The sequence below is a fragment of the Rhinoraja longicauda genome, chromosome 28 (assembly GCF_053455715.1).
Source record: "Rhinoraja longicauda isolate Sanriku21f chromosome 28, sRhiLon1.1, whole genome shotgun sequence".
Classification (NCBI taxonomy): Eukaryota; Metazoa; Chordata; class Chondrichthyes; order Rajiformes; family Arhynchobatidae; genus Rhinoraja; species Rhinoraja longicauda.
This window is the reverse complement of record NC_135980.1, coordinates 22,628,169-22,642,357: the sequence shown is the minus strand read 5'-3', so window position 1 is coordinate 22,642,357 and position 14,189 is coordinate 22,628,169. Positions and strand designations below refer to the sequence as shown.

General features: G+C 43.7%; 1 protein-coding gene across 1 annotated transcript; it reads left to right on the top strand.

Moving 5' to 3' along the window:
• The first annotated feature begins 3,853 nt into the window (after positions 1-3,853).
• LOC144607207 (uncharacterized) lies at positions 3,854-6,597 on the top strand. The gene is made up of 3 exons (XM_078423888.1): positions 3,854-3,868; positions 4,659-4,938; positions 6,221-6,597. Exons 1-3 carry the CDS (start codon positions 3,854-3,856, stop codon positions 6,577-6,579), a joined length of 654 nt encoding a protein of 217 aa, XP_078280014.1. The 3' UTR covers positions 6,580-6,597.
• The last annotated feature ends 7,592 nt before the right edge of the window (positions 6,598-14,189 follow it).

The following is a 14,189-nucleotide window of genomic DNA, read 5'->3' as shown; positions in this document are numbered from 1 at the left end:
CTCTGAGTTCCTCCAGCATTTTGTGTCTATCTTCGGTTTAAACCAGCATCTGCAGTTCCTTCCTGCACCATTCAAAGCTGATGCATGTTGTGGTTTGGGTTGGGGTATTTCAGAACTTTTGGTACATGCCTTGCAGAGAGAGATAACCCAAGAGTGCTCCCCTCATGTAGAACTCATAAAGATTGACATTCGTTCCATTAAACGCAGTCCATACATTGCATTAAAAAAAAATCCCCCATACATTCCGTTCGAGCCTTCTGACAATTACACAGTCGGTCAGACTCGCATTGCCAAGCTGCCTTCCACAAGAAGGATAGTTGTAGCACCGAGTTCCGAAAGCGCTGTGTAAGTGAGCTGTTAATTCCTTCAATCGTGATTGAAGATTGTAAAGAGAAAGCGACTTGTTGGAAATAAGGACCTGGGGCGCGAGGAAGCACTTTGTGCTTTGAAAACCGCGACTGGACAGGATTTCTCTGTGCAAGCAGAAACTGCAAATGCTGGTTTGAACCGAAGACAGACACAAAAAGCTGGAGTAACTCAGCGGGACAGGCAGCATCTCTGGAGAGAAGGGATGGGTGACGTTTCGGGTCAACACCCTTCTCTGTAACGATCTCTGACTGTCATCTCTCTCTCTGTCTCTCTGTCCATCATTCTCTGACTGTCTTTTTACCTCCCCCCTGACCCTCTAATCTCCCCTTCTCTTTAATGATCTTTGATCTATCTTTACCTCTCTCTGACAATTTGACTTTCTGATTCTGATTCCCCCCTCTCTCCCCCTCTCTTTTTCTCTCTCTCTCTCATTACAGGACGCCCACCATTCCACAGGGAGATGAGTTCTGTCTCAGGAGATTCCAAAGGGTGGCTTTACACCAAATAATCTTGTGAGCAGAATTCTACTGACCTCAATTTTTCCTGTTTTCCAAGTGTCTCTCCGGTCCTTAACATCCAGCTGTTTAATGGGGCAGTGGGGAAATATCAAAGCACTCAATGTCTTTGTTTAATATATTAAACAAATTCACGTCTTTTCTTTTTTTTTTAAAGATATTAACTGTGAAAAATATAAAGGAAAACTTCAAATCTCTCCATATGACAAGGTTTGCCAAGTGTCATGAACAGGGTGTATTATTATAGCGAGAACACCCACTGGTGGCAGAATGTGAACTCGCTGGCGACAGGATTCTACCTGCACCGTCAGGTGGGTGAACAGGTGGAGCCAGCACAGCCAGGAGGGCGGCAGCCACTCATCCACACCCTCACCGTGGCCGAACACTTAGCTGGTGAGTGTGCATTGTTCAGGAACCCAGGAAAAGCCAAGGGGGACATAGCAGGAACTCCAGTGCTGCTGGAGTAACACAGCAAGTCAGCAAACATCATCCCTGGAGAACGCGGAGAGGTGACGTTTTGGGTCAGGACCCTTCTTCAGACCGATTGTGGAGAGGGGGGGGAAGGAAAGAAAGCTGGAAGAGAGGAGGGGGGGGGGGGACAAGACGAAGCCTGGCAGGTAATGGGTTGATACAGGTGAGGGGGGCGGGGGTGGGGGGTGTTGATAGGCAGATGGTTGACAAATATTAACGATTAAAAGACAGGTGTGAGACAAAAGGATTGAAGCATTGCAAATTTGTGAAGATAGATGAAGGGATGGAGGTGGAAGGGGAGAAATAGGTCTAATTCTAGGTGGGGCACAGGGTAGAAGAGGTGGAGAAAGGGAGGCTGGTTGGGGGGGAAGGGAGAGTGTTATTTAGTTATCCACGTTGGGCACAATGCAGGAGGGGAGGGGGGGGGAGGGAACAACAATCTGTTGTGTTTTAATGATGTTTACCCCTACCAGTTAAAACTTGTAACAAACTAATTACTGGACCACTAACACAAGCACTGCACCGTCATCATACCTTATGTCATGTGCCACCAAATCCATTACCATTCCATTGATTTCGTTGTTCATGAAAATTGGGCATATTTTTAATAAAGCAGTGGCAATTTTAGATCCACTCGCATTTTAGGTGAATAGGATGAGTAATTTTTTTTCATTTTCAACAAAATCCTTCTGAAAATTTCCATTGTGAATAATTGCACACATCACTTATTTGTCCGTCCAGTGTTCTAACATTTAATATTACTGCAGCCTTGGCCTATTTCACAGACTCGCACAATTTCATGCTGTGAACATATCGAACAGTACAGTGCAGGAACAGGTTCTGACTATCTACCCTGTCTATGCTAGTATAATTGAATATACATTGATCAGGTCTTCCCTTCAACTCCAACGTGCCAGAGGAAAAAAAATCAGTTTGGGCAACCTTAAAGCTAATACCCGCCAATCCAGACAGAATTCTGCTTTAAAACAAAGGTGCAAAGTGCTGGAGTAACTTAGCGGGGTAGGGGACCCTTCTTCGTACCCGAAACGTCACGTATCCATGTTCTCCAGAGTCACTGCCTAACCCGTTAGGTCACTCCAGCACTTTGCGTCTTTTTTTTGGAAACCAGAATCTGCAGTTCATTGTTTCTTGCAAAGGGTGAAGAGGAGGTTTACCAGAATGATGCCTGGATTAGGGAGTATTAGCTACAGGGAGAGGTTGGACTGACTTGGATAGTTTTCTCTGGGACACTAGAGATATTTAAAGTTATGAGAGGCATCGATAAGGTAGACAGTCAGAACCTTTTTTTCCCCCCAGGGTGGAAAAAAACAAATACTAGAGGGCATGGCTTTAAAAAAACGAGAGGGGCAAAGTTTAAAGGAGATACACGGGGCAACCTTCTTACACAGAGGGTGATGAGTGCCATTTAAGAGACTTTTGGACAGGCATATCGGTGTGGAGGGGTGTGAATTATGTACAGTTAGATAAGAGATGGTCTTGGCATCATATTCGGCACAGGCATTGTGGGCTGAAGGGCCTGTTCTTGTGCGGTACTATTCTAAGTTCAAACAAAAGCTTTTCACTGCCTCTCGGTATACATTACAATAATAAATCAATACCAAGGTAGTTCATTGATTGTGAAATAATGGTGCCCTGCACTTTTACTTTAGTTTACTTTAGAGATACAACATGGAAACCGCCCCTTCGGCCCACCGAGTCCGTGCCGACCAGCGATCACACCCTACACACTAGGGACAATATACAAGTTACAGAAGCCAATTAACCTAAAAATCTGCATGTCCACGGAGCACCGGAGAAAGCCCACGCGGTCTCAGGGAGAACGTACAAACTCCATACAGACAGCACCAGTAGTCAGGATCGAACCATGGTCTCTGGCGCTCTAAGGCAGCAACTCTACCGCTGCGCCACCATGGATCATAAAGGAAAAGATAACAACAATGACATTCACACCATAGCATATTAAAAAAATGCCGCAGCAGCTTGTTTGTGAATAGGGGGTCATTCAGTGTGATTTTCACGCGACTGGTTAATTTATGTTTTGAAGAAATCATCCTGGAAGCGAGGTTCGGCAGTGACCATCCGAAGCGGCGGCGAGGCAGGACTGCCTTCAGCTCCCAGCAGCTGGAGGCCCTGGAGACGGCCTTTCACACAACCCGCTATCCCGACATGGCAATGCGGGAACGGCTGGCCATGTACATCAACCTCCCAGAGCCAAGGATCCAGGCACGTTCACAGATCACTGTTGGACCGATTTGTCATTTTTAGCAGCCAGTCCTTTGGATAAATAGTCAGAGCAACTGAAAGTGGTCTTTGTTGAGCTGGAACATTGTCAGCATTCTGTTCTAGATGGGTAAAATGGCACTCGCTATGACACTTTGCTTTGGCAAAGGAAAGGAATGAAAGGAAAGTTTCTTTCAGTGGGAATATGGGGCTGGCAGCATGGACGAGTTGGGCCGAAGGGACTGTTTCCGTATTGCATGACTCCTGTGTTGGCAACAGTGGTGTAGCTGGCAGAGCGGCTGCCTCGCAGTGCCAGAGGCCCAGGTTTGATCCTGACCTCAGGTACTGGTTGTGAAGTTTGCACATTCTCCATGTGACGAGATGGGGTTCCTCCCACATCCCAAAGACGTGCCAGTTTGTAGGTTAATTGGCCTCAGTAATTTGCCCCGAGTGTGTAGGGAGTGGATGCAAAAATGGAATAACATGGAACTAGTGTGAACGGGTGATGGTTGGCCGGCGTGGACTCAGTGGGCCGAAGGGCCTGGTTCCATGCTGTATCTCTAAAACTAAAGTGTCACCCACTCTGATTTTTTCAGCCAAAGGAAGATCCCTATTTATTTGTAAGCATCCTGGGAAAAGAATGCAGAAAATATACAATATTTCAAATCGTGTCCAATGTAATATAAGAAAATAACTGCAGATGCTGGTACAAATCGAAGGTATTTATTCACAAAGTGCTGGAGTAACTCAGCAGGTCGGGCAGCATCTCGGGAGAGAAGGAATGGGTGACGTTTCGGGTCGAGACCCTTCTTCAGACTGACATCAGTCTGAGGAAGGGTCTCGACCCGAAACGTCACCCATTCCTTCCCTCCCTCCCGAGATGTTGCCCGACCTGCTGAGTTACTCCAGCACTTTGTGAATAAATACCTTCGTGTCCAATGTAACTTGGGTAGGAATTGCGAACGATAGTTACAGTGTATTTGTTTTGTCGTTGTTAGTTATAGGTATATATCATTAGCAGTGTGGTTTAAACAAAAATAGTTAATTTTTCACCAAATGTAGGTGTGGTTCAAAAATAGAAGAGCTAAGTATCGCAAACACCAGCGGAGTTTGGAGAAAGTTGAGATTGTGAAGGGAATAAAGGAACGGGAAACGAGTGAAAGCAAAGAAAGAAATATCCAACAGGAGAAAGACAAATGTTACATTGGTGGTGAAGGCTCATTGGAATCCTGTGGCACTATTGACCAACCGCCAGTGACTGAGACCAGAAACACCAGCTTGTCTGGTACAAAGTCCGGCAGCGAAAATCGAGAAAGTCGTCATCATATTGCTGCAAGTACAGGTGAGAAACGGAAACCTCCACCCTTTCAGATTTGTCCTTCACCCTGGTGTATGTTTGAGATGTTCATATTGAGCGGTCAAAAAACAGAGCTGCACAGTGGTGCAGCTGGTAGAGCTGCTGCCTCGTAGCGCCAGACACTCGGGTCCAATCCTGACCTCGGGTGCTGTCTGCGTGAAGTTTGCATGTTCTCCCTACGACTGCATGGTTTTCCTCCGGGTGTGGATTGGACATGGTGGTCGGTGTGGGCAAATAGGGCCAGAGGACCTGTTTCCACGCTTTATGACTATATGACACACACTGTTTTTTTCACACAGAGTGGTGAATCTGTGGAATTCTCTGCCACAGAAGGTAGTTGAGGCCAGTTCATTGGCTATATTTAAGAGGGAGTTAGATGTGGCCCTTGTGGCTAAAGGGATCAGGGGGTATGGAGAGAAGGCAGGTACGGGATACTGAGTTGGATGATCAGCCATGATCATATTGAATGGTGGTGCAGGCTCTAAGGGCCGAATGGCCTACTCCTGCACCTATTTTCTACGTTTCTATGACATGACCATAGAAAGTAGTTGCAGCAGTAGGCTATTCGGCCCTTCGAGCCAGCACCGCCATTTAATATGATCATGACTGATCATCCAGAATCAGTACCCTGTTTCTGCTCTCCCCCCCCCCCCATATCCCTTGATTCTGTTAGCCCTAAGAACTATATCTAGCTCTCTCGTGAATACATCCAGTGAATTGGCCTCCACTGCCTTCTGTGGCAGAGAATTCCACATATTCACAACTCTCTGGGTGAAAATGTTTTTCCTCATCTCAGATTTTCTCAAATTTGGAGACCAAAACTGCACACAGGGCCCTGTACAACTGCAGTAGGACCTCCTTGCTCCTATACTTAAATCCTCTTGCTATGAAGGCCAACATGCCATTTGCTTTCTTTCACTGCCTGCTGTACCTGCAATCAGCACCTCATATTTCGCTTGGGCTGCTTGCAGCCCAGCGGTATGAACATTGACTTCAACAACTTTAGATAGTTCCTCTGTCCCTCTCTTCCCCTCCCCTTCCCAGTTCTCCCTCTATCTTCCTGTCTCCACCTATATCCTTCCTTTGTCCCGCCCCCCTGACATCAGTCTGAAGAAGGGTCTCGACCCGAAACGTCACCCATTCCTTCTCTCCTGAGATGCTGCCTGACCTGCTGAGTTACTCCAGCATTTTGTGAAATAAATACCTTCGATTTGTACCAGCATCTGCAGTTATTTTCTTAAACTAAAATATGGTATGTTTCTTGCAGGTCCCATTGCAAAGACTGTTCAAACAGAGGAAGATATCAGGATTCCGCTACCAGAATGTCCCAACCTACAGCATCGTGGTGCAAGTCTCCACACTCAGATCCAGCATCACTTGGCTTTGGCAAGTGTGCTCCCACAGTCATACAATGGAATCCCTGCTCCAAACCCACATGGTAATCACGCTCCTGCCCTGTATCCTGCTTACTCCCGAAAGCTTCCCTCTTCTCTAGAAACTGCTCCTGCCTCCTTCATTCATCACTCTTATAAATTATCAGACTTGATTCCAAAACCCAGTGCCATGGGGAGTCTCAGACAAGCCCGACAACAGGCCAATCTACTGGGCCTCAACCTCCAGTATTAAAGAGCCTTAGTGAGTGGTTGACCAGGTATGTTCTTTGTAAATCATTTGAAAGTGAATAAAATTAATACATTTACATTGAAACGCAATACCTTGGTTACATTAATCTTCTTGATCTCACACAAAACACTTTATGACTGGTAGACACTTATAACTGCAGATGCTGGAATCTTGAGCAAAACACAAAGTGCTGGAGGAACTCAGCAGGTCAGGTAGCATCTGTGGAGGCTAGGTGACATTTTGGATTTGAACCCTTCTTCAGACTGATTGTTGTTGATGGGGGGGGGGAGATTGACTGGAAAATGGGTGGACAAAGACTAGAGATGAAGAGCAGAGAAGAAAGAATGAAAAGTAAAGCCAGAAGGGGGGATATAGTGGAAGTGGACGGAGGATGTATGTGATGCGGAGGGGGGGGGGGGAGGTGAAAGAGTTAATAAGAATGATCACAGGAATGAGTAGGTTAACCTATGATGAGTGTTTGTCAGCATTGGGCCTGTATTTGCTGGAGTTTAGAAGAATGAGGGGGTACATAATTGAAACACAGAATAGTGAAAGAATTGATAGAGTGGATGTGGAGAGGATGTTTCCACTAGTGGGAGTCTAGAACTAGAGGTCATAGCCTCAGAATTAAAGGACATTCTTTTAGGAAGGAGATGAGAAATTTCTTTAGTCAGAGGGTGGTGAAACTGTGGAGGCCGTCAGTGGATATTTTTAAGGCAGAGATAGATAGATCCTTGATTAGTACAGGTGTCAGAGGTTATAGGGAGAACACAGGAGAGATGGATCAGCCATGATTGGATGGAGGAGTAGACTTGATGGGCCGAATGGCCTCATTCTACTATTCCTTATGAAAGAGGGCCAGGAGGACTAGTGGCAGGAATGGGTGCACATCTGGTGCGGGGAGAGTGTTGGGTCATAGGAACGAGAGAGGGAGGGGGTGTACGTAAAATTTGAGGAATCAATGTTCATACAGTTGGGTTGTAAGCTATCCAAGCAGAATATGAAGTACTCCAGTTTGCGTGTGAGCTCCATTTGACTGAGTGCAAATAAAAATCCCGGTCTGTTTGTCTGGATGAGGTGTTTTTCACTAAATTGGTCACACCGTATGCCTAATGGACAGTACTTCGTGGTTGGTTGTTTTGTTCTAACCACAGCCCTAATCATTTAATCTCATCTCGCAGTCTGATAGGTTTTATCTCCGCCAGTTTTTCATACAGGCCATGCAAGGTGACCTGACCCACTTGACAGGTTGCCCGCATCATAGCTGAGCAAAGTGCATTGTGGCATTACCGCCAAGCACCTACTGTAAATAACTTTCCGGTTGCTGAAAGTTACTTGAAAATAACCTCATCTCTTTGAGGCACCCCAACCTGCAAGATCAACAAAGTGGAAATTCGACAAGCAATTTAGAACAGAGCACAGGAACAAGCTCAATTTTGGTTCATACTTTAAAATAGCTTATTATATTAACAAATGGCATTAAAGTGAGGCAAAAGGGATATTTCCTGATTTGCCCCACAAAATGTGGAGGCTGGAGGAGGCAAGATGTCACCAGGGCAATTATTTGCTGCATTGTCAGTGCCAAATGCCAAAGACTAGACCCATTACAGAATGGAAATAGGCCCTTCGGCCCAACTTGCCCATGCCGACCAATATGCCCCATCTACACTGGTCACACAAGCCCAGGCTTGGCTCATAACGCTCTAAACCTGCCCCATCCATGTACCTGCCCAAATGTCTTTTTAAATGTTATGATAGTACCTGCTTCTATTGGAGGTCCACCATCGATTGTCCGGCACCCTTGGTTCCAGAGCCTTGCCGGATTATCCATTTTACTGGACCAAGAGAGGTCACGTAATAATAAATCAACAGTACACCTCTGAACCACTAATTAGACCCTTTCCGTGTCTCTAAAGCACCATCCACTGCTAGAAACATGAATAAAGAATTGACAATTAACAAAGAAGTAAACAGTTAATCTTTTAGGACGGAGGCACTCATCCTAAAAGAGCGTGTTTCTGTTTCTGTTTTCTACTGCACAACCGCCAACAACATGCCACATGCAATGCTCTTGGAATTTTGTCCAGATTAAAGGAGGTGCCAGACCATCAGTTTCCGGAAAATTGGTAGCGTATCTGTACCAATGACGAAATGGGCTAAAAAGTGGAGTAATTAGTAAATCAGAAATCCTTGTTGGAATCTTTGCGTATTGCTACTGTTTTTTGGACTCTCCAGCAATTCAGACCAATTTTTCTTCTTCCATCTGTCTATCTAACCTCAGCAGCTGAACTGCTGCAATAAGATTACTTTATAATAATAATAATAATAATAATAATAATAAACATTTATTTTTTTATAGCGCTTTTCCAAATGCTCAAAGACGCTTTACAAAAACAGTCAAGACATAAAAACAAACAAACTATCCTGATGAACAGAGGATGAAAGACAACTCCAGCTGTGTATCTCACACTTTGTTGCCCACGTCTTATGTTGCGATCTGCAGCCAATAAGCTGGATCAATAAGCACAATACAACTAAGCTAAGACACATAGTGCCAGAGTTACTCCAGCATTTTGTGCTTTAAAAAAACCCCGTAAACCAGCACCTGAAGTTCCTTGTGTCTCCATAACTAAGCTAAACGCACACAGCTTTTGGAATTCCAGTGTTTATGGAGTCACACATGTTCTTCAAACAAAATTAGAAAAAAAATCTAAACTAACTGTGTATTCACTTCACTGGACTATAACAGTGCATTGGAAACTTCAGACTATTATTAGTTTTTTATTCACAAAATGCTGGAGTAACTCAGCAGGTCAGGCAGCATCTCGGGAGAGAAGGAATGGGTGACGTTTCGGGTCGAGACCCCTCTTATTCGTTTTTTTATTAGTCTGCATTAACAGATAAAAATGGTTATACTTTTGAGATTTTATGAATCATTCTACCTTCTGCAGGATGGGCGGAGGGGGAGAGAGGAGGGGGTAAGAGAGGAGGGGGTAAGAGAGGAGGGGGTAAGAGAGAAGGGGGTAAGAGAGGAGGGGGTAAGAGAGAAGGGGTAAGAGAAGGGGTAAGAGAGAAGGGGTAAGAGTGAGGGGAAAAAAGGGGCAAGTGTGGAAAGAGGGAAAGAAAAGGGGTAAGAGCAGTGAGAAAGGGGGTAAGAGTTGGGAGAATAAGGGGTGGGAGTAATGGGGGGAGGGAGAGTAAGGGTGTGAGGAAGAGAAGGGGGATCTAAACACATGCAGATTGTTTCCTCAGCATTCAAACATGGGTATGATGTTGCTCAGCAGTTTATACCCTGTAAATGGCTCGATTGTAATCACGTATTGTCTTTCTGCTGACTGGAAAGCACGCAACAAAAGCTTTTCACCGTACCACGGTACACGTGACAATAAACTAAAGTGAACGGAACCGATGAAAAGATCCAAAGAAAATTACCAAGCATGAACAGACAGCAGGCATTGAAATAAGCTGGATCCACAGTTGCTAAGTCTTGCAGCAGTTCTAGACAACATTCTTCGTTTCTTTTCTCACTGACCTTTGTGACACATCGTCATTTTTTTGCTGGTGTCTGGAACAAATTAAGATATTTTATTAATTTATAAACTTGTAGGATTGGGAGGTGAAATTCAACACCAATAATTGAGGAAGAGTTGGGAAGTCACATACAAGTTGGAAAGTGAGGGGCTGGGTGGAGTAAAGAAGGATGGAATCTCATCGTGCCAACACAACAACCTGGCAGTGCAGCACTCAATTACCTTGTCTGGCAGTTTGTTTCATACACCCACCACCCTTTGTGTGAAAAAGTTACCCCTTGGGTTTCTATTAAGTCTTTTCCCCCCTCACCTTAAACCTATGTTCTTGATTCCCCTACTTTGGGCAGGAGACTCTGTGCGTCCATTCGACATATTCCTCTCATGATTTTGTACACCTCTCCAAGATCACCCCTCATCTTCCTGCGCTCCAAGGAAAAGAGACCTAGCCTGCTCAACCTCTCCCTGTAAGCGAAGGCCCTCGAGTCATGCTATCTGTATCATTGCTGCTTGTGGCCGCTGCTGTGTTCAAATTTATTGCAAATCTTCCTAAATTACAATGGTCATCACTTAAAATGAACAGCCTCGCCAAGCAGAGAAAGCGGGTATATAAATAAGCATCAATTTTCCAGTTACGAAACAATTGCAGGCCATCGCCCTTGAATGTCAACTTTCTTTCCACAGATGCCGAGTACTGCCAAGGTATTGCATTTTCATTCAGGTTTGCAGCATCTGCAGTTTTACGTTACCATTGCAGGTCACAGATCTTTGACCGTCACGTATCCTTTAAAGAGCAACGTCCTCACCTTTTCTCTTTGCAAATCAAGGTGAGGCCAACTGTGATGATAATCACCAGAGCGACTACTTTGCAGATGAGGACAGAAGCAAAATATATCAGGTTGTTATTGACAGCTGTAAAGGAAAAAAGAAAATAGTGACCAGCTGAGAGAGGTGAAAATTAGATTTGCTAAAAACACGATGAATATTGAGATTTTGCTATTATTTGCAATCAAACACTCATTCTGACTGTATTCTTGTATTTTGCACAATGTCGGTGGAGCCACATTTGGAGTAGTGTGTTCAGTTTTGGACAATCTGATAAAGGAAAGATGCTGTGAAGCTGGAAATAGTGCAGAGAAGAATTGAGAGGATGTTGCCAGGACTTGAGGGCTTGAGCTCTAGGGAGAGGTTGGGCAGGCTAGGACTTTATTCCTTGGAGCGCAGGAGGACGAGGGTTGATCTTGAACTGAATTGAATTAAGTACATTTTATTAGCCAAGTATGTATACATACAAGGAATTTGCCTTGGTGCTTTGCTCGCAAGTAACAACATGACATACAGTAAACAATTACGAATAAAACATTATAATTTACACGTGTGAAGAATGAAATAGAATACCAGAGCAAAAGGAGGCAACAGACTTTTAGTTGTTGAGTAGGGCTACTGCTCGTGGAAAAAAAAGCTGTTTTTATGTCTGGCTGTGGCGGCTTTGACAGTCTGGAATCACCTTCCGGAGGGAGGCTTCTAGAGGTATTTAAGATTATGAGGGGAATAGAGAGAGATAAAATGTTCAGTTTTTTACCTAGATTAGTGGAATCAAGAACTAGGGGAGAGGGGAAAATTTTAATAGGAATCAGAAGGGCAACTTTTTCCCACACAGAGAGTGATGAATATATATGGAACGAGCTGCCAGAGGAGATGGTTGAGCAGATACTACAACAACATTTAAAAGACATTAGGACATTGCTCTTTAAAGAATTCACAATGGTCAATGATCCGTAACCTGCATTAGGACGGGTACATGGACGGGAAAGGTTTAGAGGGACATGGGCACAGGCAGGTAGGACTAATGTAGATGGGGCATCAACCAATGTAGATTGGTTGGCATGGGTAAGTTGGGAGTAAGGACATGTTTCCATGCTAGACAAAGTGCTGGTGTAACTCAGCGGGTCAAGCAGCATCTCTGGAGAAAAAGGATGTGTGACTTTTCAGGTCAGGATCGTTCTTCACACATCCAGAGAAAACCCACCCAGTCACAGGTAGAATGTGTAAACTCCATAGAGACGGCACTCGTAGTCAGCATCGAACCTGGGTCTCCGACGCTGTTAGGCAGCAACTCGACAGGTGCGACACTGTGCTGCCCCGGTGCAGTGGCACTTCTGAGATTGTTGGACTTGCCACTGACGTCCTTTTCACTTCTACCTCCATTCTGTCTCTTTGGCTCCGTTAACTCATTTTACATGGCTAGCCTTGGGATACAAACTCTGATTGGGCACAATCCTGTAAGCTTCAGCATCTAGTTTAATCCCCAATGCCCCAAATTGAACTATGAACAAAACTCTACAAGTTTCCATCAATAATAAAAGCATGAGTATAATTGACTAACTTACAATGGACATGAACATTGATCAAACCCACTCCGATGATCTGGGCTGACAATTGTGAGGCAGCACAGCAGTAGTACACTCCAGCATCTTCCATCTGGAGGTCGGAGAGCGTCAGAGTAAAACTACGTTTGTCAGTTGCCATGGTTTGGTTGCTGGTTTTGTATCTGCTCAGTGATTCATTACAGTATCCGTTATCCTTTGTCCAGTGCACTGTGAGAGTTGTATTCAAATACTCATCAAATTCCACAATACACCTCAGCTTGAGGGAGTCTCCTCTAAGCCCACTCAGTTTGGAAACCGGAATAAACATTTTGAATTCTTAGGAGACAAGAAGAAGCTATTTGTAGAATAATAATATATTAATAATAATATTTAGCAATATGTATATATAGATAAAATATGTAATATATATATGTAGTCATATTTTAGTAATAATGCAGTAATAAATAATATCGTAATGATAACAAATAAAGTAGTATAGAAGTTGAGATTATTTATTCAAACTAAATACCGGAGACACCACTCTTAATTAGTTTTTTCCCCCTAATTTTTATTGATCATGTAAAGGTGGTCTCGAACTATTTGGAGTAAACAGGCCCTTCAGCCCACCTGATCTATGCCAGAGCGGAAATGAGGGGATAAAAGGGAAATGTGGGACTCAAGGATGGAATTCGAGTGTGGAATGGGAGAGGAGCAGACAATAATTCTGGAATAGAATTTCCAATAGTTGATATGCGTAAGAAGGAACTGCAGATGCCGAAACGTAGAAAATAGGTGCAGGAGGAGGCCGTTCGGCCCTTCGAGCCAGCACCGCCATTCATTGTGATCATGGCTGATCGTCCCCAATCAATAACCCGTGCCTGCCTTCACCCCATATCCCTTGATTCCACTAGCCCCTAGAGCTCTATCTAACGAAGATAGACACAAAAAGCTGGAGTAACTCAGCGACAGGCAGCATCTCCGGAGCGAAGGAATGGGTGACGTTTCTTCAGATTGAGTCTGAACTTTTCAATAATTAAACGTTTCAATAATTCATAAATGCTTTCTGGCTCCAAATAATTTATAGAGCAGCAGGTTTAATTAAAGATAATTAACTTAAAATGGAATGCATGTTGATAACTTAACTAGCTTATTATCAGTATTACAAGTGTTAATAATTAAATTTATTCATAATCGGACTAACGATGTTTCAATTTGGCACTGTTAAGATATCTTCTACTTGAAGTAAATTAGTGTATTGGCATAGTCCCAGTAACAAATAAACCTGGGGAAAAAACGACATCTTTAATATTTATTCCATGTGCCCTTAAAAAAGAATTTTACTCCATTTAGGTGATAACGTACATGGGATTAAAATGCCATGAAGTTGTTCTAATTGCATTGAAAGAAAAAGGTCATTTCATTGCCAACAGAGTCTTTCACTGTGGACACCCCTGCTCTGGTGATCACATAAGAATATGTGAAATGCATAAATGGCTCTCACTATTTCAGATGTATCTGAACTGTGAAACCTTTTCAATTAAAATTGCATTCAACTGCTTATACGTGGCTGAAATACACAACAAAAATTGGGGCAAGTTTAAACTGTTGTTAAAAGCATAATAATTATAGGTTCAGTGCCTTATTGAAATATTATGTCATAAAATCATTTGAAACCATACTATCTTACATCAAATGTTCTTGTACTTACTAATCACCA

Excerpts from the sequence above, each read along its gene's own strand:
- LOC144607207 (XM_078423888.1), top strand. Across the intron at positions 4,939-6,220 it reads TCATATTGCTGCAAGTACAG|GTCCCATTGCAAAGACTGTT; the intron begins GTGAGAAACGGA and ends TGTTTCTTGCAG.